This window comes from Ranitomeya variabilis, chromosome 6, assembly GCF_051348905.1.
Source record: "Ranitomeya variabilis isolate aRanVar5 chromosome 6, aRanVar5.hap1, whole genome shotgun sequence".
Classification (NCBI taxonomy): domain Eukaryota; kingdom Metazoa; phylum Chordata; class Amphibia; order Anura; family Dendrobatidae; genus Ranitomeya; species Ranitomeya variabilis.
Genome location: NC_135237.1, coordinates 38,170,938 through 38,195,300, shown reverse-complemented (window position 1 = coordinate 38,195,300; position 24,363 = coordinate 38,170,938). Strand labels below are relative to the sequence as shown.

General features: G+C 41.1%; 1 protein-coding gene across 1 annotated transcript in view; it reads right to left on the bottom strand.

Moving 5' to 3' along the window:
• FAM171A1 (family with sequence similarity 171 member A1) overlaps positions 1–24,363 on the bottom strand; it is a 92,779-nt gene that overhangs the window by 13,844 nt on the left and 54,572 nt on the right. The window contains exons 4-5 of the mRNA XM_077268246.1: positions 13,069–13,227; positions 9,952–10,128 (exon numbers count right to left, since the gene is read on the bottom strand). Of these exons, the coding sequence (XP_077124361.1) occupies positions 9,952–10,128; positions 13,069–13,227 (336 nt within the window). The remainder of the gene's footprint in view (positions 1–9,951; positions 10,129–13,068; positions 13,228–24,363) is intronic.

Sequence of the window (24,363 nt, the reverse complement as noted above, 5' to 3'; positions counted from 1 at the left end):
CCAAGTATTTCCAACTACCAATATTTTTCACCCAAGAAGTTTACTCGACCGGAAGAACGCTGAACTTCATCTGGCTGGCTTCACTACCGTTATCTTTGGATGATATTAGAAGCCGATGAGAACCTCAACTTGGGTTTTGAAAGGCAATTATCAGCAGGTTTTTGCCATGTAATCTGAGAGCAGCACGATGTAGGGCAAGAAAGCCTGATTCCAGCGATGCGTCACTTACTAGACTGCTTGGTGCAGTATTGATAGAATCCAGTTTTCTCTGCTGGAGATTTAGCAGTGCTCAGAATGCGGAGCTGTGTATAACTCCGCCCACACCAGACTAGCAGCTAGCTCTGTACACTGTGATTTGTCAACAAGCTGCCAATCAGTGGTGGGGGTGGGGTTCCACAGATTAGCCTGACTTGCTTGCAGGTGAGACTTAGGGTACTGTCACACAGTGGCACTTTGGTCGCTACAACGGCACGATCCGTGACGTTGCAGCGTCGCTTGATTATCGCTCCAGCGTCGTAGACTGCGGTCACACTTTGCAATGCACGGCGCTGGAGCGATAATTTCATGATGTAGTTGCGATGTAGAAGTCATACGCGACATTGGGAATATCGTGCACACCTTTGTTACACGCTGCGATCATGCCGCCACAGCGGGACACTTGACGACGAAATAAAGTTTCAAACGATCTGCTACGACGTACGATTCTCAGCGGGGTCCCTGATCGCAGTAGCGTGTCAGACACAGCGAGATCGTAAGTATATCGCTGGAACGTCACGGATCGTGCCGTCGTAGTGACCTAAGTGCCACTGTGTGACAGTACCCTAAGTCCGGCAGTGATTATATCCTGCTGATAAAACACTGATTGTACTGAAACTACAGTAAACTGCCCAATACGTGACATCCCAGAAATCACGCTCTCTGTTCCTACTTCACACTGCTCTCAAGATTATATAGCAAAAAAACTATTCTATTTAATTCAGCCACTTATGGCTTGTTCTAAAAGCCAACCCCACTAAACTTCACTTGTGTGAACATACTGGTGGTTGCAAATACTTGTGTAAGGTTGGAATACATTTTCAGGTTTCTTTGTTAAAATTTTGATAAAAAGTGCATTGAAGATAAACAGATTACACGATATACATCAAACTCTTGGAAGTCTTTCACTTTTAAATTGTTATTTTCAAGTTGCCAAGAAACAGGAACACAGTCTTCCTATTTCTAGCCATATAACTGCCTCTGCTACCATCTCTAAAAGAGCGACTCTGAATACACTTTTTAGTGTTTGTTTTGGAGAGATAGGTCTTTAAAAAAAATAATAATAAAAAAAAAAAACTTTCCCCAATCCAGAGCCATTTTTTTTCCTTCTTCACTGCTCTACTCCATAAGAACATAATTCCATAAAACTTTATGGGGGGGGTTTATGGTTGCAAAATATTTAGATTTGAGAGTCCTCAGTGGTTGATACCTTTTAATGGCTAAAGGTACCTTCACACTCAGCAACTTTACAACGAGAACGACAACGATCCGTGACGTTGCAGCGTCCTGGTTAGCGATCTCGTTGTGTTTGACACGCAGCAGCGATCTGGATCCCGCTGGTCGGAGCTAGAAGTCCAGAACTTTATTTGGTCGTCAGGTCGGCGTGTATCGTCGTGTTTGACAGCAAAAGCAAAGATGCCAGCAATGTTAAACATGGAGCTAACGACCTGTGAGAACGATAAGTGAGTCACCGTTACGTCACAGGATCGCTCCTGCATCGTTCTGGAGCTGCTGTGTTTGACGTCTCTACAGCGACCGGCTCGTTGTCTATATCGCTGCAGCGTCACTGAGTGTGACGGTACCTTAACTGAAAAGATGGTAACAAATTGCAAGCTTTCGAGACTACTCAGGTCTCTTCATCCGGTCTAGAATACTACAAAATCTGAAGAGTCACCTATTTATACACAACAGGGTACAGGAATAATGCAATAGATAAGACAAGTGACGTGATGCAGAACTATCATTATGCGAGAGGGATAAACAGTTGTGTCCATAAATATTGGAACAGTTCATAGATAAGGAATGTGAAAGTTTTATTGTCCTGTGACTGAGGTCTGGTCAATAATTGTGATGCCCCCACAAGGTCTGAGGAGCACATTCGTTAGTTGATGTGGAAAGACCAGAGTATCAAGGAATCACCTCCTACATTACAAAGCTGAAGAAAATAACCGAGTACCTCTAGTAGTCACCTACAATCCAAATCTGGAGGCGCTAAGGGGAGCTGCACAGAAGTTACAGCCTTTACTACAAAAAGATGCCCACTTACAATCCATTTTTCCAGACCCCCCACTACAGTGTTTTAGGCAGCCGCAAAACCGAAGAAGCATCATTGTCAGAAGCTCCCTGTCCTCTCCAACAGCTGCAGGAACCTTTCCCTGTAATCAGAAAAAATGTAAAACCTGTCCATTTATAATGACCACGGACAAGATAAAGATCCCCAATTCACATCAGGACTAAAAGATCCCAGGTACTTTCATCTGCATCACATCTAACGTGGTGTACCTAATTATTTGTACCAAATGTCCAACTGGGGGTCTGTATGTAGGGGAGACAGGGCAAAAACTGAGGACAAGGATTACCGTAATTCTCATTGTCACAGTAAGAGAAAAAAAGGAATGGATCTACCTGTGGCCAAACATTTATGTATCCCTGATCACAGCATGGACATGAAATTACTGGTATTAAAAGGCAACTTCAAGTCTCAGAGACAGACAGATCTGGGAGTATAAACTCACGACAACCTTTGACACACTCAGTGCAGGAATGAATGTGTAGAACTACATAAATCCATGCAACATCAACAAAGGAATGTGCTCCTCAGACCCCGTGGGGCATCACAACCCTGGACCAGACCTCAATCACACGACAATAAAACTTTCATATTCCCTATGAATTCTATTATCTGTTCCAATATTTACGGTTTATCCCTCTCCCATAATGATAGTTCTGCTTCACTTCATTTGTCTTATCTATTGCATTATTCCTGTGTCCTGTTGTGTATAAATATGTTATTCTATGCCAGATGAAGAGCCCTAAGTAGTCTCGAAAGCTTGCAATTTGTTACCATCTTTTCAGTTAGCCATTAAAAAAGGTATCAACCATTGAGGCCTCTCAAGTCTAAATATATTTCTATCTAGTGGCTAACAAGGTACAAAACATATCTTTATGGTTGCAGAAATTAGTTTTTTACAGAGGAAGGAGTCAATACGGCTGAGCTGCAGGACCGCTCACGGCCAGGGGTGGTGCTGTATTTTATGAAAACATGACTGCTTTGGTTTATTGTGTACTAGCTCTTTAAATTCAGGTTACCATTTTCCAGCTGGTCTCATTATTTTATCCTATACCTTAATTATCAGATTATTCCAAGGTGTTTGCTGGATCTGAGTTAATGTCCCTTAATCATCTTATAAAATCCAAGCTTTACCGAGCTAAAGGGGTTTTTAAAGTGAATCCAATTAGGAGGCTGGAAATTAAGGTTTGGAAAAAAATAAATAAGAAAACCATGCCAGCTTTCTGATAAGAAACAGTGCTACACTCACCTACAGGCTGTTGCCGATATTGCAGCTGATGAAGAGGAGTTATTCAAAGTTTAATCAATCACATGATGGCTGGGGGGTTTTGGAAAACTTTACATTACCATTAATGAATGATATAGTGTGACCAAATATAATAAGCATCGCTACAGAAACTTGTAAAAAGGAAAAAAAAAAAAAAGGTAGATGTAAAACAAAGCCTGAGTTTGTCTACAACTAAAAATGCAAGAAGTTCCTAAGGAAAAAGAAAAGGCAATGGCTCCCAAAGTGCCCGTAAAGGTTACAGATTATTTTCCTGTAAGCGGCTCGCTAACCCGCAGTGAAAACACTTTTTTGTAAATGAGTCTGCTCAGAGTTTACTGGTGTTAGGAGCGTCCCCAGCGGTCTGCACTAAAGCGGGCCATATGCATTACATAAATGGCAGCCAAAAGATTCTTCAGCCGGGATATGCAATAATGGTATGACAGGTGGGGGGAGGTTCGACCTCAGAGTCCCCTAGATGCCAAACACCAAAAAAAGACATTGGTTACTTTGACATTTCATTTGTAAAAAGAGAATCAACGGAAACCTGTCATCCTTGAATCGGTGAGGTCCTAGCAGTCGAGCCGCTACTAATCTATCACCACATGGCAGTGTTAAACAACAGTCGACAGGATAATATGATAAAGATCGTTTAATAGCCAGTTTACACAAGCAGACTGCACTTTATATGCGCACTGAACGGTCGGTAATAGATCATTCAGTGTCACTAAACTCGACAGCACAGGTCCTGCTTACCCCAGCACAGGTCCTGCTTACCCCAGCACAGGTCCTGCTTACCCCAGCACAGGTCCTGCTTACCCCAGCACAGGTCCTGCTTACCCCAGCACAATGCGCTGAGTACAATGATCTTTTGTGCAAACCAAAAGATCATTTGCTAGTTTGTAAAGTGATCGGTAGCCTGTTTAAACCAAGGACCTCTCCGGGTGTAAATGCAGCTGTAGGCCCCATTCACACATCTGAATTTTACATACATTATGTGTTTTATTCTTTTCTTCTGTCTAGCTAAAACACGTACCCATTATTGTCCATGAGCCTTTTACCATGCCCATATTTTTTTCCAGACCATCGATGCTAAAAAAAATAAAATAAATAAAGCCAAGACATGTCCAATTTTGATCAAATTGCCCCACCGTGACCCGAAGAATGTCCGAAATAAATATTGCATGTTAGATACTGTATAACAGAAGGACTTTCTAAATTGGCAGAAAGACAGGATTTCTCACATGGAAGCGCAGTGACCAGGTCATTGTCTCCTTGTGTAGTCAGCAAAAAACATTTCCCGATCTCATTACTGCGGAGGCAGCATGAAGAGGCCTATTCATTTCCTTCTACATGGGGACAGCTAATCGGAGCTTCTTAACAGTCGGCAGTGACCTAAATCCAGTAGCCGTACTAGCCCTCCCAAGGGTCACCTCTGAAGGACAGGAAAATAAGGCAACACTGGCAGTCATTAACCTACGTGTTGGTTTTCGGTTGCCCAAACTTTACATTTCTCAACCCGTGCATTAAGTAATGTTTTGTACAGTCGGTCATAACTGATGAACATTTTCATCCCAGGACCATTATGTATAAGCCGTTAATGACGTAGACAATTCAGTTAATCGTCAATATATCCAACCTATTTTGATGGGATTCACCACCTAGTGTGCATTTGTCGTACGTTACAAATAGGAATCAGATGAGTTGGACGGCAACCTATTGGTGTCCTAACAATCATCGAGATAAAGTGTTTCACCAGTGGCTGACATTTATCAGGCTCAAAAATTGGGGCAGTTGTGGAAGAGGTCTTAGAGAATACATACAGGTCCTTCTCAAAAAATTAGCATATAGTGTTAAATTTCATTATTTACCATAATGTAATGATTACAATTAAACTTTCATATATTATAGATTCATTATCCACCAACTGAAATTTGTCAGGTCTTTTATTGTTTTAATACTGATGATTTTGGCCTACAACTCCTGATAACCCAAAAAACCTGTCTCAATAAATTAGCATATTTCAACCGTCCAATCAAATAAAAGTGTTTTTTAATAACAAACAAAAAAACCATCAAATAATAATGTTCAGTTATGCACTCAATACTTGGTCGGGAATCCTTTGGCAGAAATGACTGCTTCAATGCGGCGTGGCATGGAGGCAATCAGCCTGTGACACTGCTGAGATGTTATGGAGGCCCAGGATGCTTCAATAGCGGCCTTAAGCTCATCCAGAGTGTTGGGTCTTGCGTCTCTCAACTTTCTCTTCACAATATCCCACAGATTCTCTATGGGGTTCAGGTCAGGAGAGTTGGCAGGCCAATTGAGCACAGTAATACCATGGTCAGTAAACCATTTACCAGTGGTTTTGGCACTGTGAGCAGGTGGCAGGTCGTGCTGAAAAATGAAATCTTTATCTCCATAAAGCATTTCAGCCGATGGAAGCATGAAGTGCTCCAAAATCTCCTGATAGCTAGCTGCATTGACCCTGCCCTTGATGAAACACAGTGGACCAACACCAGCAGCTCACATGGCACCCCACACCATCACTGACTGTGGGTACTTGACACTGGACTTCAGGCATTTTGGCATTTCCTTCTCCCCAGTCTTCCTCCAGACTCTGGCACCTTGATTTCCGAATGACATGCAAAATTTGCTTTCATCAGAAAAATGTACTTGGGACCACTTAGCAACAGTCCAGTGCTGCTTCTCTGGAGCCCAGGTCAGGCGCTTCTGCCGCTGTTTCTGGTTCAAAAGTGGCTTTACCTGGGGAATGCGGCACCTGTAGCCCATTTCCTGCACACGCCTGTGCACGGTGGCTCTGGATGTTTCCACACCAGACTCAGTCCACTGCTTCCTCAGGTTCCCCAAGGTCTGGAATCGGTCCTTCTCCACAATCTTCCTCAGGGTCCGGTCACCTCTTCTCGTTGTACAGCGTTTTCTGCCACATTGTTTCCTTCTAACAGACTTACCATTGAGGTGCCTTGATACAGCACTCTGGGAACAGCCTATTTGTTGAGAAATTTCTTTCTGGGTCTTACCCTCTTGCTTGAGGGTGTCAATGATGGCCTTCTTGACATCTGTCAGGTCGCTAGTCTTACCCATGATGGGGGTTTTGAGTAATGAACCAGGCAGGGAGTTTTTAAAAGCCTCAGGTATCTTTTGCATGTGTTTAGAGTTAATTAGTTGATTCAGAAGATTAGGGTAATAGGTCGTTTAGAGAACCTTTTCTTGATATGCTAATTTATTGAGACAGGTTTTTTGGGTTATCAGGAGTTGTAGGCCAAAATCATCAGTATTAAAACAATAAAAGACCTGACAAATTTCAGTTGGTGGATAATGAATCTATAATATATGAAAGTTTAATTGTAATCATTACATTATGGTAAATAATGAAATTTAACACTATATGCTAATTTTTTGAGAAGGACCTGTACACTGTATGGGCAAAAGTATGGAGGAGAAGCTTTTAGGACTTTCAATTCTAAAGCCATGGGCATTAATATGGAGTTGGATTCCCCTTTTCAACCAAAACAGCTTCCAAAAGATTTGTACAAGACCCGGGCTGACAATTTCCTTCTAATTCACCCCAAAAGTGTTGGATGGGGGTGAGGTCCCAGCTCAGTGCCACCTCAAGACTCCCCCCAACAATGTCTTTATAGATTTTGTGCACTGGGACAGTCATGGGAAACAGAAAAGGGCCTTCCCTAAAACATTCCCACAAAATTGGAAGATACAATTGTCCTAAATGTCTTGTGCTGAAGCATTATGATTTCCCTTCACTAAAACTAAGGTGCCAAAACTGATCCCTGAAAAACATCCTCCTCTATCAAACTGTACATCGGGCACAATGTTGTCGCGTGGTTAACATCCTCTTGGAATCACCAAACCCAGACTTGTACATCAGACGCCAGATGAAGAAGTGTGATCTGCACACAACACACTTCCTCCAGAGTCGAGTGGCAGCAGCTTTACATCACTCCAACAGACGCTCGGCATTGAGCTTGGTGATGTACGGCTGCATGCAGCTGATTGGCCATGAAGCTCCCGGAGGGGGCACAGTATTTGTGCTGATGTTAATACCAGAGGAGTTCTGGATTCTGCAGTTAAGAAGTCAAGAAGTCAGCAGAGTGTTGGTGTCTTTTCTGCCCTCTGCTGTATTGTCTATGCCAGCATTAGGAGTCACACATGGTCAGCATGGAGGAGTCCTAATGGGACATCAATATGCACCGCGGGATGGAGCGTAGACGCTTGCTGTGTAGTTCTCAAATGTCTCCTGTTAAACGCTGCCATGGTTCAAAGATGTTATAATCGGGAATGAAGATGTATAACAGTATAAAAAGTCTTAAAACAATTCCACTTGTTTGATTTTGGGGGAAGGAAGTAGTCAGGAACTAGTTCTCCACCAAGAGCTTTGTCTGGTTTGCTTAGTCAACATATTTTCTTACTACAAAAAGGAGAGTCCTTTGTGCAACAATCTGACTGATAAAATGAACACACAGAACTTGTATTAACAAAACGCCTTAATCAGATATGTATCCGGCCACGTCTTGGTCAATGTCATGGCTTCTCCACTCCCAGGATAAACAAAAAAAAAAAAAAAAAAAGGCCAAATACAGGATTAAAACTGGCTGATCAGTCATTTCCCGGTTGCTCATATCAAGGACCCAAGCAAACAACAGAAAGCCATTTTTCTTATTCATTGTTTTTTTATATTATTCTTAGAATCACAGAGAATGTGCTCATTGTAGATGAGCCGTGAATGGTGCAGCTCTATGAATACAGCTCTGGAGTATAGTTATAGGCTGTAACTCAGGGTCAGTACCAAATACAATGGCATTTAAAAGTTTGAGTATCCCCTATCAAAATTACTGTTATTGTGAACAGTTAAGCAAGTTACATACACATACATTTTTTCCCTTATTTTACATTTTCAAAATTACAAAAAAGGAAAATGGGCCAATGCAAACGTTTGGGCACCCTTGGAGTTTTGTGTGCCAAGATAACTCTGACCAAGCTTTCAGACCTAATTTAGCCTGTTAGGGCTATGGCTTGTTCACCATCATTGATAGGAAAAGGCCAGGTGATGCAAATTTCCCAGCTTTATAATAACCCAGCCTCCTCTAACCTTGTGCCAAAAAACAGCAGCCATGGGCTCTTTTAAGCAGCTGCTTAGCACTCTGAAAATGAAAATGGTGGAAGCCCACAAAGCAGGAGGTGGAGGCTACACGAATGAAGATAGCAAAAGAGTTTTCAGGCTGCCCTTTCCTCAGTTCAAAATGTAATTAAGAAATGGCAGTTACCAGTAACAGTGGAGGTTAAGATAAGGTCTGGAAGACCAAACAAAATTCCAGTGAGAGCTGTTCGCAGCATTGCTAGAGGGGCAAATCAGAACTCCCCGCTTGACTGCAAAAGACCTTCATAAAGATTTAGCAGACTCTGGAGTTGTGGTATATTGTTCTACCGTTCAGAGTCATCTGCACAAAGATGGCCTTCATGAAAGAGTCATCAGAAGAAAACCTCTCCTGTATCCTTACCTTAAAATTCAGAGTAAGAAGTATGCAAAAGAACATCTAAACAAACTTGATGCATTTTGGAAACAAGTTCTGTTGATGGAGGAGGTTAAAATAAAACTCTTAAGCCACAATGATCAAAAGTTATCAGTGAAGAAAAAAGGGCACAGAATTTCAGGAAAAGAGCATCTCGCCAACCGTTAAGCATAGAGGTGGATCAATCATTCTTTGGGGTTGTGTTGCAGCCAATGGCACGGGGAATATTTCACATGTTGAGGGAAGAATGGATTCAATGAAATTCAATCAAATTCTTGGTGCAAACATAACTTCTGTAAAAAAAGCTGGAGTTGAAAAGAGGATGGTTTCTACAAATGGATAATGATCCTAAACATAAGCCAAAATGCACAACAGACGACCTCAAAAGGAGCAAACTGAAGGTTTTCCAACGGCCCTCACAGTCTCCCAATCTGAACAAAAATTGAAAATATGTGGCTAGACCTCAAAATAACAGACGATGCAAGACAACCCAGGAATCACAGAATTGGAAGAATTTTCTAAGGAAGAATGGATGAGAATCTCTCAAATAAGAATTGAAAGACTGCTTAAACTTTTGCCTTGGGCCCATTTTCATTTTTGTAATTTTTAAAATGAAAAAGATGAAAACTTTAGGCATTTTATAGAATATTTAGTTTTCAACTTGCCCAAACTATTACATGTAACTAAGTTATGTACATGTTGATTTTCTTTTCAGGTTAACTTCCCCATTAAGTCTTGTGCATAGGAAACCTGCAAAAATAAACACAAAAAAGCCCCCCACATGCACAAAAGTATACAGTAAGGCATCTTACCATGGTATTGGTCAAATCTCCACGCGGGCACATGTGCATTGTGTTTAAGGTTACTATGGGACGGCAAAGGAACAGTCACATAGATTGGGCCCTGAACCAATATGTCCGTCTTATCACTGCCGAATAAATGGATGCTGACTGCAGTGACTGGGGTGAGGTCAAAGCGGCTTCTGTTCCCTATGAAAAACATACAAATAGCAGATCAATAATAATAAGCATGACCACACGTTTTTGCACAGTATTGAAGTATTAGAGCCAGCGTGAAATGTTTGGCCACGGTCCGTCCTAGGCAGAAACTGCAGATTAAGCAGGAAAATGGTGACACACTTGGCGCACCGGGCGCGCGTTACCCTGAACCATACATGACACTTCGCTTACTCGTCTTGCCAAGTCTCGTCCAGCCGCACAGTATGTCAGCTTCATCACTCATTTACTTTCTTAAACTACTAAACATGCCCTCATTATTTTGAGCTTGGCTTGGACCTACTGGCAACTCCGTACTACGTGCAGCTCTTCCAAGTAGTAATTTCCACATATCCGTCCCTGTGCTCGTAAAATATGCAACCGAAGCGGAATAACACTTTCTAATTTTATTTGGACAGAACAGTTACTTTCTTGAAAATAAACAAGGAATTTCAACAATTTTTGTTAAGTTACGTGTCAAAAAAATAATCAATTTTATCTGAAAAAGTAGGTGTCCCATGTCAACACTTCTTGTACTAAGCTCTACTCTCTACAAAGGCGTAGATTTAGATGGAGAGAACAAATTCACACTTAGGACGAGGTTGATCAAAAACAGAATACAGAAAAGTAGTGTTACCATGCTGAAAACTCTAAAAACTGGACTAGCGGCATACATAGAAATCACAGGGCCCCAATGCAACATTTCTAACTGCCCCACCAGCCCGCCATTCAGTATGACTGGCTCCCAACTGCCTCTATTCAGTATGATGGCCTCCACCAGTCCCCTACTCAGTGTAATAGTCCCCTGAGGCTCCTCGCTCAGTATAATGGCCCACTCTGTATGACTGGCCCCTCAAGAGCCTCCCATTCAATACTATTGGTCCCACCACAAACCCCACATTCTGTATGATTGGCCCCCACAATTAAGGACATTCACAAAACCCCCCAACACACTGCTCACCTCACCCTGTCCCTCCAGCGCTCTGCTCCAGTCTGTGCAATGTGCGTACTGAGCCTTCAGCACAGCAGGCGCGATGTAGTGAGGTCATCATGCCTGGAGTCCATTAAGTCTCAGACTCACACACACACACAGGATCAATGGTGGAGCATGGAGCCCTAGGCTCCCTGCTCCACCATTGTACTTAACTGTATCTGCATCCTGAGGATGCGGATAGCACTGAAATTGTGATGCTATGGGTCACCCCAACTCACAGGCCCCATAGCGGCTGGGTGGGCTTGCAGCTATGGTGGTACGCCACTGAATTAGACCTATACCTTTAGCTAGTGATTAAACAATTTGTAATCCTTAAAAAGGGTAGTTGAATAAAGAAATACCTTGAAATGTGTGATCCAATGTCTTATTCCAGAGAAAACCACATTTTTCCCCAATATGTAAATGAGCTATTAAGATCTATGGGCCGGACATAGATCTCCCTGAGAATCTACCTCCATGGGTTATTTTACTTGAAAGGGAGTGTTCCAGTGCAATATGTAATGGCTGCTCTCCTGACCTTACTGCAAAGCTGTGTGTGATTATAACTAACACAGTACAGCAGAACTGAACTTTGTATCTTTACAAAACACATTTGCAGCTGCAGTTATCTCCCCATACTGCCTCAAACATAGATATGTGTTTTATTTTTTTTCATTTGACATAAATGCTGCCGTTCTAGAACCTGGAATGTTTTTTTTGTATGTCCCTGGGCCTCTTCATTCCAGAGATATGGCTCCTCCTTCCTTGGTTATAAAACTAGTATTTTCAGTTAAGTGGGTGTGGCACTCACCTTTGCCAGGTGGACATTTTCTTGAGGATCAGGCCCCCTTGGCTATCAAAGTCTAAAATTTTATGAAGGAAGATGGGGCCATTTCCCAGGAATGGATAGTGAACAAAGAAACGAAAAGACACTGCCAGATTCAGGAGAATACCAGCATTTACACCACGTAAAAAAACAAACACTTATGGCAAGTGACATGTCCTCTAAGCTTTTGCTGAACTGCACAAGTCTGCGGTCACATCATATTTTAGATATGGTTATGTTAAGTGGGGCAGAGCGGTAGTCGCAAACGAGCTGCTGTCCGGATTTGCTCTGGCACGTTACAGTAAAATGGTGTCCCAGTGTGCTGTAGGGTGCACCATACTGACTTTAGGCCTCCAGGCTTCTGTCCTTAGGACTCACCGCATACAAGGAACTTGGTGTCCAAAGCATTGTAACAGTCAAACTTTTACTAAGCATTTCAAGTTCATCAGGTGGCTACAGGTGGGCTAGGGCTCAGCAATACACACTTTCTTCCTTTTTAGTACACCTCATCTTTAGTCCTGTCCCCCATTCGTCCTGGACTACACCCCAAGCCCAAAAGCCCAAAGACTCCATCAGCCGAAGGGATTTGTTGTCCACTCTGGCAGTGAACCCAGGACCGGCCTTCTGCCCTTCCCCCCATTTAATTCCACGTCCACCGACTTCCTGATGTCAGAAGACCAGGCCTGCTTCTTGGTACCTCACCCTAGGCCTAGGCACCAGACGGTCCTGGAAAGTCCAGCAGGGAACTCAATTTCGCCTCCCACTGCCTCAAACGGTTGGCCCATGCTGCCCCTAGCAGCCCACTACACCTGAACTTGGCCTACACTGTCACTGAACTCCCCCCTAACCAGGAAGTGCGCCCCTTTCACCAGCACTAGTGCCCACCCACTGGGCTAGTTCTATCCTTAACCAGTTCCCATATTATAGGCTAAAACTATTATCCTATATCTTATGCTATACTCACATTATGCATTAACACCTTATATACTGTACATCACATTAGACACATGTTACCTTTACAAATAAAACCGCACGACGGTATTCACACAGTGCGTCTGTTGTCTGCAAGTGTAGGATCAATGGTAAGACAGTCCACCATTCCAACATTTAATTAGGAGTTTGGCAGATGTCCTACCTGATGAGTTTCCATCGGTCCCTTGTAAATAAGGAAAACTTTCCACTTCTAAGGAAGTGCTGGCAACAGTCAAAAATGCATTCAGATCTTTATAGGTAGCATTTCCAGGGAGTTCCAGGGCGCTTCTGTCAAAGTGCACTCGAGGCTGCAGGCGAGACCCTGTATGGACCACAAACATGAAATAGTCAGGTCAAATAAATCTGATTGCTACAGTAAAAAACAAACAAAAAAAAAAAACCCAAGACCATCATTATCAAAAAGTCACAAAATGGCTTTGTTAATCAGCACCAAGTTAGATTTGTATAAAAGAAGAGGATGCAGCTGTCAAGCGGTGACATTCCTCATCTCAGAGGTGACATTCCTCATCTCAGCCTGCTTTAGTAATCAGATTTTTCTAAAAAAGTACATTTAGGTAGTGAATCCTTTCCAGCATAAAGCATCCATTATCCAATTCTGGCCTCGTATATATAAAACAACTGATGATCTGATGAATAACGGCCACGATACTTCCTGTAATCATCAATTTATGTCAATTGCTGGATGGAAAGAAGTTTCTCCATTACAGTTACTGCCCAGAATGTACTAATCCATTTGGAAGAGATACAATGAATAATGAAGGTACATTACTTAGAGGATCTGTCCGCTCTCCGGCATCTTATTTTTTAGGGTAAGTGTACTTTCAAGTAACTTTTCAGATGAAGTTGTCCTGTATGTGTACATGAGGAATAAAACTACCTTTGGCCACTATGTCCCTTCTACCTACATTTTACCAGTTTTCCCCCCTTGGAAAGCTCCATTATTTAATTGGCAATAAGCTTTAAGCTAGAGGGTATAGACTAGCTGCTAAAATCTCATGCACAGACATGTCGGATTCCTGGTGTTTATCCCACCGTTTGATCACAGACAGAAGTAGCATGGAGGACATTATACAGCAGTAATGAGCAGTATAGATGTGAATACAGCTTTCGGGTGAGGTAAAAGACTTGTTAGACAGCTCAGTGTAATCTGTTGGGTGTTGCAATTATGTTGGTCAATGTGGAATTTCCCTGCGCTGTCCTATCGTTGCCGATCATGTCAATGTGTAGGTACACACCCTAATGAGAAGGAGAACGGTAATACTCAATTGTCAGTGTGCTTTTTTTCTGTATGAGGTTTCAAATTTGCTCATTAGATTAAAAAAAAAAATGTATAAAAAAAACACTGCAAAAAAACAAACAAACAAAAACAATTGGTAAAGAGGGAAGAAAGCTGCACAGGAATCCGTTCTTTAAAAGGATGATATGCACATTATCCGGATAATTGTGACCATGCACATGCTGGTTCAATGGGAAAGGTCAAGTAGTAAAAATATCTTCTTTAAAATACCCTTTATACCCTTTATGTCCATTCAATACTTTCCTTTTTCTTATAGCAAACTTACCGTAAAAATACCGTAAATAGATTATTGTACTTGTTTTTATTATGTATACCCCTCCTCACATGTAAAATGCCATGGAATAAATGGCGCAATAATAGTAATAATAGTAGTAATAATAATAATAATAAATACTACACCAAGTTGTATTTGTGTGTTCCAGGGCTTCCTTCACCCGCTAATGGCTCATGCAGTCACCTCTCCTATATGTATCTGCATAGGGGCGCGCACACAAAAAAAAACAAAAACAAAACAAAAACACCTTTTTTGTCCTGGAGTTTGCCCCAACCTTACTTGGGTTTTCCGCAATATGCGGCTTAGATGCCGGTGTACCTGCATTGTTTCTTAAGCAGATGATGCTTCAAGAAACCTCTGGAGGGATTTGAAGTTTTTTTTTTTTTTTTTTTTTTTTTAAAGTTTTTGTGGCAGTTTTTTTCATTTTCATTTTATATACAAGATAGTGGTGGTTTCCAAGTATAAACTGCCAGAAGGATGTCAGGTCACTTTTAGCCTCCATAGTTTTTAGCCACAAACTGAGAAAAAAGATGTAACATAGGCACAGCAAGTGGTTTTGACTTGTCAATGAAAAGGTTTATTCTTTTTATTCCTAGGCAGGTTCATGGCAGAATCCGCCTGAAAGAGATCGTGCACATAACCAAAGTCTTGTCTCCGTTTTTACTTTTTCTTTTCTAAATATTTACTTTTAAAGCAGATCTGCGCCAAAAATCATCCTCAAAAAATGCTTCAAAAAACACTCACTTTTTTTTTTCCAACAACGTTTAGAAAAACGTTGTGGGGAAAAAAAGGAATATGTTGTTTCTTTGAGGGGGATTCCTTGTGGATTATGCTCCAAACTTGGCACTGTTATGTCATAAGGCTCCAGTGCACAGGGCAGGAAAAAAAACCCACAGCTTTAAAAACATCAAGACTGCTTTAAAAAATATAAAAGAAAGCAGCATTTCCTTAAGTGGATTTCTGTAGAAAAAAAAAAAAAGTATCCTAGCCCACGAATAATAGAAAATAAATCGTGAAGCAGAGGAGTCAATCCAAAACATCCAATCATATTCACAGTCACGACCTGATTGGTCACTGTTGGCGTCTCCCTTTCCCTTGTTTTGCAGATATGTCCCGCTTCTCTGCAGATTGTAACTCCTCGTGGGCAGGGTCCTCATCCCATCTGTCACTTAGCCCGATTTAGTTGTACTTGTTTTATAAATAGTGATTTAGACTTTTTTTAGACAATTTTTTTTTTTTTCAATGGTTTTATTTATGCTTTTTTTAATTTCATTTTTGTTCATTTATTTAACACACTGACTCTCTATAAGGTCTTAAAGGACATTTGGGAAGCATTTTAACGTACAGTAATATATTTTTATAATTGCAGATTTCCCCTGTAACAAGGGCTACTATATTAGCCCCCAGTTACAGGGGATTTTCAGTTTCCTGCCTGAATAGCAGAGCGGACAGTGTCTTCTAGGACCCGGCAGCTCATGTTCCCTGCCTACACCCTACGATCACATGAACGCAGGGTCCAGAGGAGGAAGCAATTACAATACTTTCTAGTCTGTATTTATCACTCGTTCAGCATGGTGTATATAGAGATCGAGAAGGTAAACATGGTAATAAACCAAGTCTGCCTTCTCTGTGGGGAGTCTGGCTGTGTCTGCCAGAATGTGCAGTCTATGGGCCATCCAGAAGTCGTTAAGGCAGTTATAAAATAATTATTACACTTTATCTAGACCAGCTTTGTACACTTTTGCATACAATAATCAGCTATACTTTGCAGTGGATGTGTGGAAATAGCAGCACTAGCACGGCCTGTGGTCCAACTATACAAATCTCCACAACTTACATCTGGGGAATCAAAACCACAAACCACTTATTTATGGCCATAAACCAAAAGCGAAGCAAAAGGAGAAAAAAAAAAAAAAAAAAAAAAAGGCAAATAAATTCTCATGCCCGTCATGCTGGTCTTTAGCTTCCAAATGAAATTTTATGGGCGATTGTAATTGACCTCTAGAAATACCGGTAGATTTCTAGAAGGTTTAAAAAAAAAAAAAAAAAAAAAAAAAAAAATTACAATAAATACTCAGTGTAGTAGCAGCCATATAAGAAACTGCAACGATATTCCCGGACAATAAAAAGTGCACAAAAAAATAATGCGGCTCTGGGACAGACTTTTAGCCTGTAAAACACATCAACATTAAGTAGCAGGCAGGATTCCCAGATGTCTTCTAGTCGTCTCGTCAGAGTGAATGCCTTATATAACACCCCCTCCATGGTACAGCCGGGCTTTTATTACCGCCGGGCACCAGACATTTACATGTACCGCGGATTCTACATGTGGTTCTCATTAGTACAAAACACTATACGATGCCTTCCAGGTCAAGCAGCTACAAAACGTCCCAGGAAATTGGCGCAGGTCTTGATTAGCTGACTATTGGCACACGCTTTAATTAAAAATCTGCCATTTCGAAAAATAAAAAACCTTGCCGATGTAGCACTTCTCATGGGCAATAACATCAGCATTCAATCAATGGATTTCTCATAAGTCATGACCTTAGATTTCATAAATCTTGCTTCAAAAATCTAATTTTTAACACTTATTTTGGAAAATAATTAACTGCAGAAGGCGCGCCAAATTTATTAAAAGCAACATGGCTCCTGATAAATGGTGTTGTCCGTGTGCCAAAAAATTAAATCCACGCCAATAATGAACCGACGTAGATTTCAGGTACAAGCAAGAATCTCTAAGACATCTTACTAATGTCTATGGCTAAACAATTGGAATCTGAGCTCACACCATACAATAGTGAACAGATATTGGTACAAAAAATTCTTCTGTTATTCAAAATTGGCAAAAAAACTCCCACATTTAGGGGGAAAAAAAAAAAACTTCTATCCTTATGTTTGATCACTTACCGCATTTTTTTTTTTTTCCCTTTAAATGTTTATTTTATTTTCAAAGATAACACATACATAAAATATTCCAATACAAATTATAATTACAACACAAAAAAAAAATTATATTAATATATATATATATATATATATAAACTGTTTTAGGACAAATGGTATTTACTCGCTGTCCAGGTTTGCCAAATCTTTGCTACCTTTTTTCTCCTAGTGCGAGACTGAGACAACATTAATTCATATTTACAATTCACATTCAGCTTTTCGGTCAGCTCTTTTAGGGTTGGAGGAAAGGTCTCCTTCCATTTTCTAGCCAACAATATTCGAGCTGCTATCAGTATATGTGATATCAACCCTCTAATTTGTTTAGGAAATATTTCCAAACCAATGTGTAAAATCACCATTGAGGGTGTAATTTGTGCCGTTACCCCTGAAATCTCCATAATCAGCTTCAACACACTGCCCCAAAAGGATAGAAGCCTCGGGCACGAGTACCAGATATGTCTCTGGTTGCCTACTTGTCCACATCCTCGCCAACATAAATGGGAGGATTGCGGATTAAATTTTGCAATTCTCTCTGGGCATAGATACCATCTCATTTGAGTCTTCTTTAATTGTTCCACGTGATTTATACAGGATGACACTCTCTTAGGCCGGTTTCACACGTCAGTGATTCCGGTACGTGAGGTGACAGTTTCCTCACGTACCGGAGACACTGACACACGTAGACCCATAAAAATCAATGCATCTGTTCAGATGTCATTGATTTTTTGCGGACCGTGTCTCCGTGTGCCAAACACGGAGACATGTCAGTGTTCGTGGGAGCGCACGTTTTACACGGACCCAATAGAGTCAATGGGTCCGCGTAAAACACGGACATTCTCCGTCTGGGGTCCGTGTGCGTGCAGGAGACAGCGCTACAGTAAGCGCTGTCCCCCCCACATGGTGCTGAAGCCGGTATTCATATCTTCCCTGCAGCAGCGTTTGCTGTAGAGAAAATATGAAGAATAGTGTTAAAAATAAAGATTTAGGTGTCCGCCGGCCCCCCACCCCCTGTGCGCCCCCCCACCCCCTGTGCGCCCCCCCGCTGGTCAGAAAATACTTACCCGCTCCCTCGCTCCTTCCTGGTCTGGCCGCGCCTCCTACTGTATGCGGTCACGTGGGGCCGATCATTTACAATCATGAATAGTCGGCTCCGCCCCTATGGGAGGTGGAGCCACATATTCATGACTGTAAATGATCGGCCCCACGTGACTGCATGCAGGAGAAGCCGCGGCCAGACCAGGAAGCAGCGAGGGAGCGGGTAAGTATTTTCTGAACAGCGGGGGGGGCGCACAGGGGGTGGGGGGGCGGCGGACACATGGATCTTTATTTTAAACACTATTCTTCATATTTTCTCTGCAGCAAACACTGCTGCAGGGAAGATATGAATCGCAGCTTCAGCACCATGCAGAGTGGGTACCACACGCTCCGTGTGGTACCCACTCGCCATACGGGCGGCACGCGTGTGCCGCACGTATGGCCTCCGTGAGTTCCCAGGCACACGGACACGGATAACTCCGGTACCGATTTATTCCGGTACCGGAATTATCTGGATGTGTGGGACAGCCCTTAACCTCCTTTATACTATTTCCCCATAGTTTTAATTCTAATACCTCCCCTAACTCTAACTCCCATTTTTCCATATAAGGCAGTTTAATCTCTTCAACTGGGTTAATTAAAGCTCTATAAAACACTGATATTCCTTTTATAGTTGGACCTGATGTTACTATGAGTTTTCCCATCTTTCCCTCTCCCATAGTGCCAGAATGTCTCGCTATTACAATTTTATTTAAAAAATTCCTAATTTGTAAATACTGATAAAAATATTTTCGGATTCCGGTATATTTCTTGGCTAATTGATCAAAAGGGATAACTCCAGTGATTTCCATTATGTCTGCTAAAGTTTGTATACCCGCCCCTCGCCATTGTTGGAGGTTTAAATAAGGAATATGGGGCTCAATGGCATATATTGACAATGTTTCACATGGTATCCCTAGCAGCGAGGGTATTAACAATCTCCATAACCGGATTGCCACCTGCATTGTTGGCAATAAGGGGGAGGTAGGTCCCATTTGAATTAACTCTGTCTCTAGCGCCAGATGCGTGGAACCCCGTCTAGAATAAAATTTTTCTATCTGCATCCATCTGTGGTTTCCATTCATCTGCCACCATTCTTTTAAACCCATTAATATTGAGGCTCTATGATATGCCATTAAATCCGGGACTCCCATCCCCCCTACTTCCATAGGTAAAATTTGCATCAAACACTTTAAAAATACCCTTTAAATAAAATACTGTGGTAAAATTTTCCCAAGTAAATATTCTTATACTAAACATGGTGCAATTTTATTTTATTTTATTTTTTTTAAGATGAAGCATTAACATTTCCACTCACTATGGGTATATTCACAATTTTTTTTTTTTTTTTTTTACTTTACATGGATTTTGGAGAGGATTCAGCTTTAAAATCCACGTCACAAAGGCTTCAAATTCGCTTATTATTTTCAATATAAAAAAAACTTGCCTATGGTGCGGTTTTTTGTGTTTTTTTTCCTGCTCAAAAACAGTTCCAAATATTACCACTGAATAATGGTGAGCAGAAAACGCCTCGTACACAGAAAAATTGTCAGAAACACAAAAAAAGTTCCAGGAAATTTTTTTTTCGTGCAGATGTTTAAACCAGTGAAACCCACCCCAAAAAGTTTTTTTAGGGCAAGTTCTCACTAAGATTTTTTTTTCAGTGTTTTTTTCTGAAGCAAAACCTGATCTCTTGGCAGGAAAGAAGCATGTTTTTTGCGGCAGTTTTGGCATGCTAGATTTGTCTCTTGTGCAAGATGATAAAGTTTAATGTTGGAAGAAAAAAAAAAAAAAAAAAAAAAGAATCAGGTTTTGGCACACAAAAACAAAGCATGACGCCTGCGTTTTTTGGTGCGTTTTTTCACCACCCATTTAAGTCAATGGGTCAAAAACGTTGAAAAAAGAAAAACGCCCAAAAAAGGGACATGCTCCATTGTGCAAAAAAACATGCAAAGCACAAAATACTGATGACAAAAAAAAAAAAAAATCTCATAGGCATTGCTGGTACTGAAAAATGCAGCTGAAACTTAAGATAAAAAAAAAAAAAAAATGCAGCAAAAATGCCTAGTGTGAACTTAGTCTAAAGAGAAATCCACAGTGGTTTTTTTTTTTTTTTTTTTTTTTTTAAAGGTTTTCAGATCTTGTGATTTTTGAAGGGTTATTTTCACCCCATTTTTTTTTTACAGCTTTTGTAGTATCCTGTTTTGAGTGGATTCTGCTTAAAAAAAGAAAAAAAAAAAAAAAAGAAGAAAAATCCCAACACAACGACATTCACATGATGATCCTGTAAGTGAGCCCGCGTGTCCCATCGAGCAGGCACTTCACAATCCGCCATGCACGGGTCAAAGAGAAGCGGTCTTTCCATCAGAGCCGTGACATTTCCTGGGGGAGAGTCGGACAAGTTCCTTATTTCTGCCTCTTAATACCAGAAGGCTGGCAGAAGGCTGCGCATAGTAAAAAGCAGAATTTTATTTTTGAACTGACCTCAAAATAACATGTTGGGAGCAGCGTCCAGATGTGCCGCGGCCAAAAGGCTCAGAGCTGGTTCCAGGCCCGACGCTTCAGACATGGACATATGGGATTCTCATCAACGAGCACAATGTCCACGCAGCACACGACGCTTCTCCCTAATCACAAGCTTTTCACATGGACAAATCTATCAGGTCAATGATTTAAAGGGAAAGCGCACATTTTTTCAAACTATTTATGATATTCCACATCTAAAAAATTTGGTACAGCGCATCGAGTTACTCCAATTAGTAGCAAATCTATGTACATAAACGTACGGCTTTTCCTCTCCAAAATAAGGCTTAACGAATTCCAATCATAAACCAACAAGTGAGGCCATTGGTATAAATTTGACAAAAATACAACCCTCTGAAAACAGAGGAAAAGAAAAACTCGAACTTCTGGATTAGAAAACGGCGCTTTTTAATCTCTTACAGGTCTATCTTTTCCATCTTGGTGTTGCAAGTTCAATGTTGAGGAAGGTATATTTAAAAAAAAAAAAAAAAAAAAAATCTTGCAATTTTCAAACTGGTCACTAGGTCTAATGTGAGGCCTGATCTTTACATGGATAACTGCAATAACAGTGACTCGTAGACTATTTGTATAGAAGTATAAACTGAGCATGCTCTAAGCAGGGCAGGGGTCATTGAATGGAGGGTGCGGATGTGAGCTGTGACATCACCTAGAGGGTTTATTAGCCATTGTACAGGAGGGGGAGGTGAGCTGTGATATGACCTGTTGTGAATGGTGGATCCTGTGTTATCTACTGTATATAGAGGTGTTATCAGTCATTGTACAGGAGGAGGAGGTGAGCTGTGACATCACCTATTGTGAATGGTGGATCCTGTGTTATCTACTGTATATAGAGGTGTTATCAGTCACTGTACAGGAGGAGGAGGTGAGCTGTGACATCACCTATTGTGAATGGAGGATCCTGTGTTATCTACTGTATATAGAGGTGTTATCAGTCATTGTACAGGAGGAGGAGGTGAGCTGTGACATCACCTATTGTGAATGGAGGATCCTGTGTTATCTACTGTATTATAGAGGTGTTATCAGTCTTTGCAATCCTGTCTGTTATAATGATGAGACTGCTGGAAATCTTCTGTACAGAAGAGAAATACGAATCCAATATAAAACCTAGTGGCCAGAGTTAAAATGGCAAGGTTTGCGTGTGTGTGTGTGGGGAGGGGTTATGTAGTGAAATGGAAGTATTGAAAACCCTTAAAAACTGGAAAAAATAAATAAATAAAAAAATAAAAGCACACACTTGCCAAACACCAGTTAAACAACGGGTCATTTTCTGATGACATCGTTAGATTGGACTTTGATGTCAATAATGATTAGTGTTTTTACAACCCATCTCCAGTAATTTATTTATATGTGGAAACAGAATTTGGTTTCTCCTATTAACATTTCAAACCCCTCCTGCAGATTTATGAAATATAAAGTTTTAGCTCGATTGAAATTGTACCCAAAAAGGTCCGACATGAGAGGAGAGCTCCTGGGGTGCGAGGCATCACATCAGCAATGCTGCGGCTCCTCATTAGGACGGCTCCTCATCGCCTTCAAGCTGTTTAGAGGTAACCGATTCGCAGTGTGCCAGAAATCATTAATTAACACTTATGCAAATGATGGACTAATGAAGGTCTCATATATGGGGATATATTACAACTCTGTGGGGGCCTTTTTATGGCTGTGTACAAAGCAGAGAACATACAGATTCATATTGAGGATCAGAGACATCAATTTGTAGCTCCTGGGCACTAGTGCAAAATCTGGGCCGGCAAAAATGGGCCTAGGTGTGACGGGGCCTAGGTGTGACGGGGCCTAAGTGTGACAAGGCCTAAAGGCCTAGGTGTGACTGACAACTCTACTCTCCTCATATGTGACACAGTCTGTAATAACAGGGCATCCATAAAATGCACCAGAAGGGTTCTTAAATCTGCGGCATCCACTTGTGTGGAGTCATCATTTGGAAGAAATAAAATCTCAGCCACATGGTCATTTTGGCACTAAAATTGAGTGATCACTACCAAGTAGCACCTCTCACCCTTGAAGCACTTTATAGGGATTATTCCGCGCTACATACGGGGCAAGCGGTGCGGATAACGTTATGACATCACACTCCTGCTAAGATGAGTGCACGATCGACAGGAATAGTTCACATGCCCTGTTCATTAGAATAAAACACGTATACAATGCCTGCTGATCATGTACAAGTCTCGGCAGATGTGTGGGGTCATAATATCACACTCCCTATTAATGTGGAAAATAAATGGAGAGGAGTAAATCACTTTAGATTGTATGTAGTGCATTAGAAGCACTGTGGTATATGATGGCGCTATATAAGTAAAATATATAGCTAAGGTATGTACATGCATCTGTATACGTATAGTGGGTGAAATTATTATTGAATATGTCACCAATTTTCGCCTTGACTTGAAATTCTCACTAGATGTCGGTAACAACCCATCCAATCCACACAGGCAAAGAAAACATCCATAGATGTCCTTAAGCTATGTGTAATAACGAAAAATGACACAGGAAAAAAAATATTGAATATATGAAGACAAAAGTGCAAAAAGCCATGGACAGTCCTGACACCAGCTTAACTTATCAGTAATTTGAAAGCAATCGTGCCACTTAATGAAAAATAATATCAACTGGTTCAACTGATGAACTATCAAAAGGTGTCGCATTACTGAGGTGCCACATGAGAAATTTCATAATGGTTAAAACTGGTGAGCTGTCTCAAGACCTTCACAACCTTACTGTTGAAAAACATATTGATGGCATTGGTTACAGAAGAATTTCTAAACTACTGAAGGTTCCAGTGAGCGCTGTTGGGGCCATAACCCATAAGTGGAAAGAACACAATTTCACCATAAACAGGTCGTGATCAGGTTCTCCCCTCAAGATTTCAGACAGAGGAGTGAAAAGAATTATCAGCAGAGATGTCCAAGAGCCAAGAATCAACTGTGGAGAGCTACAGAAAGACCTAGAATCAGCAGGAACAATTGTTTCAAAGAAAACCATAAGTAATGCACTCAAACTCTATGGCCTGTATGCATGCTCACCACACAACCTCCATGGCCTGTATGCACGCACACCATGAAGACTCCATCGCTGAACAAAAAGCATGTTCAAACGTGTTTTAAGTTTGCTCAACAACATTTGGACAAGCCTGTGAAATACCAAGAGAATATACAGTTAGGTCCATATATATTTGGACAGAGACAACATTTTTCTAATTTTGGTTATAGACATTACCACAATGAATTTAATACAAAACAATTCAGATGCAGTTGAAGTTCAGACTTTCAGCTTTCATTTGAGGG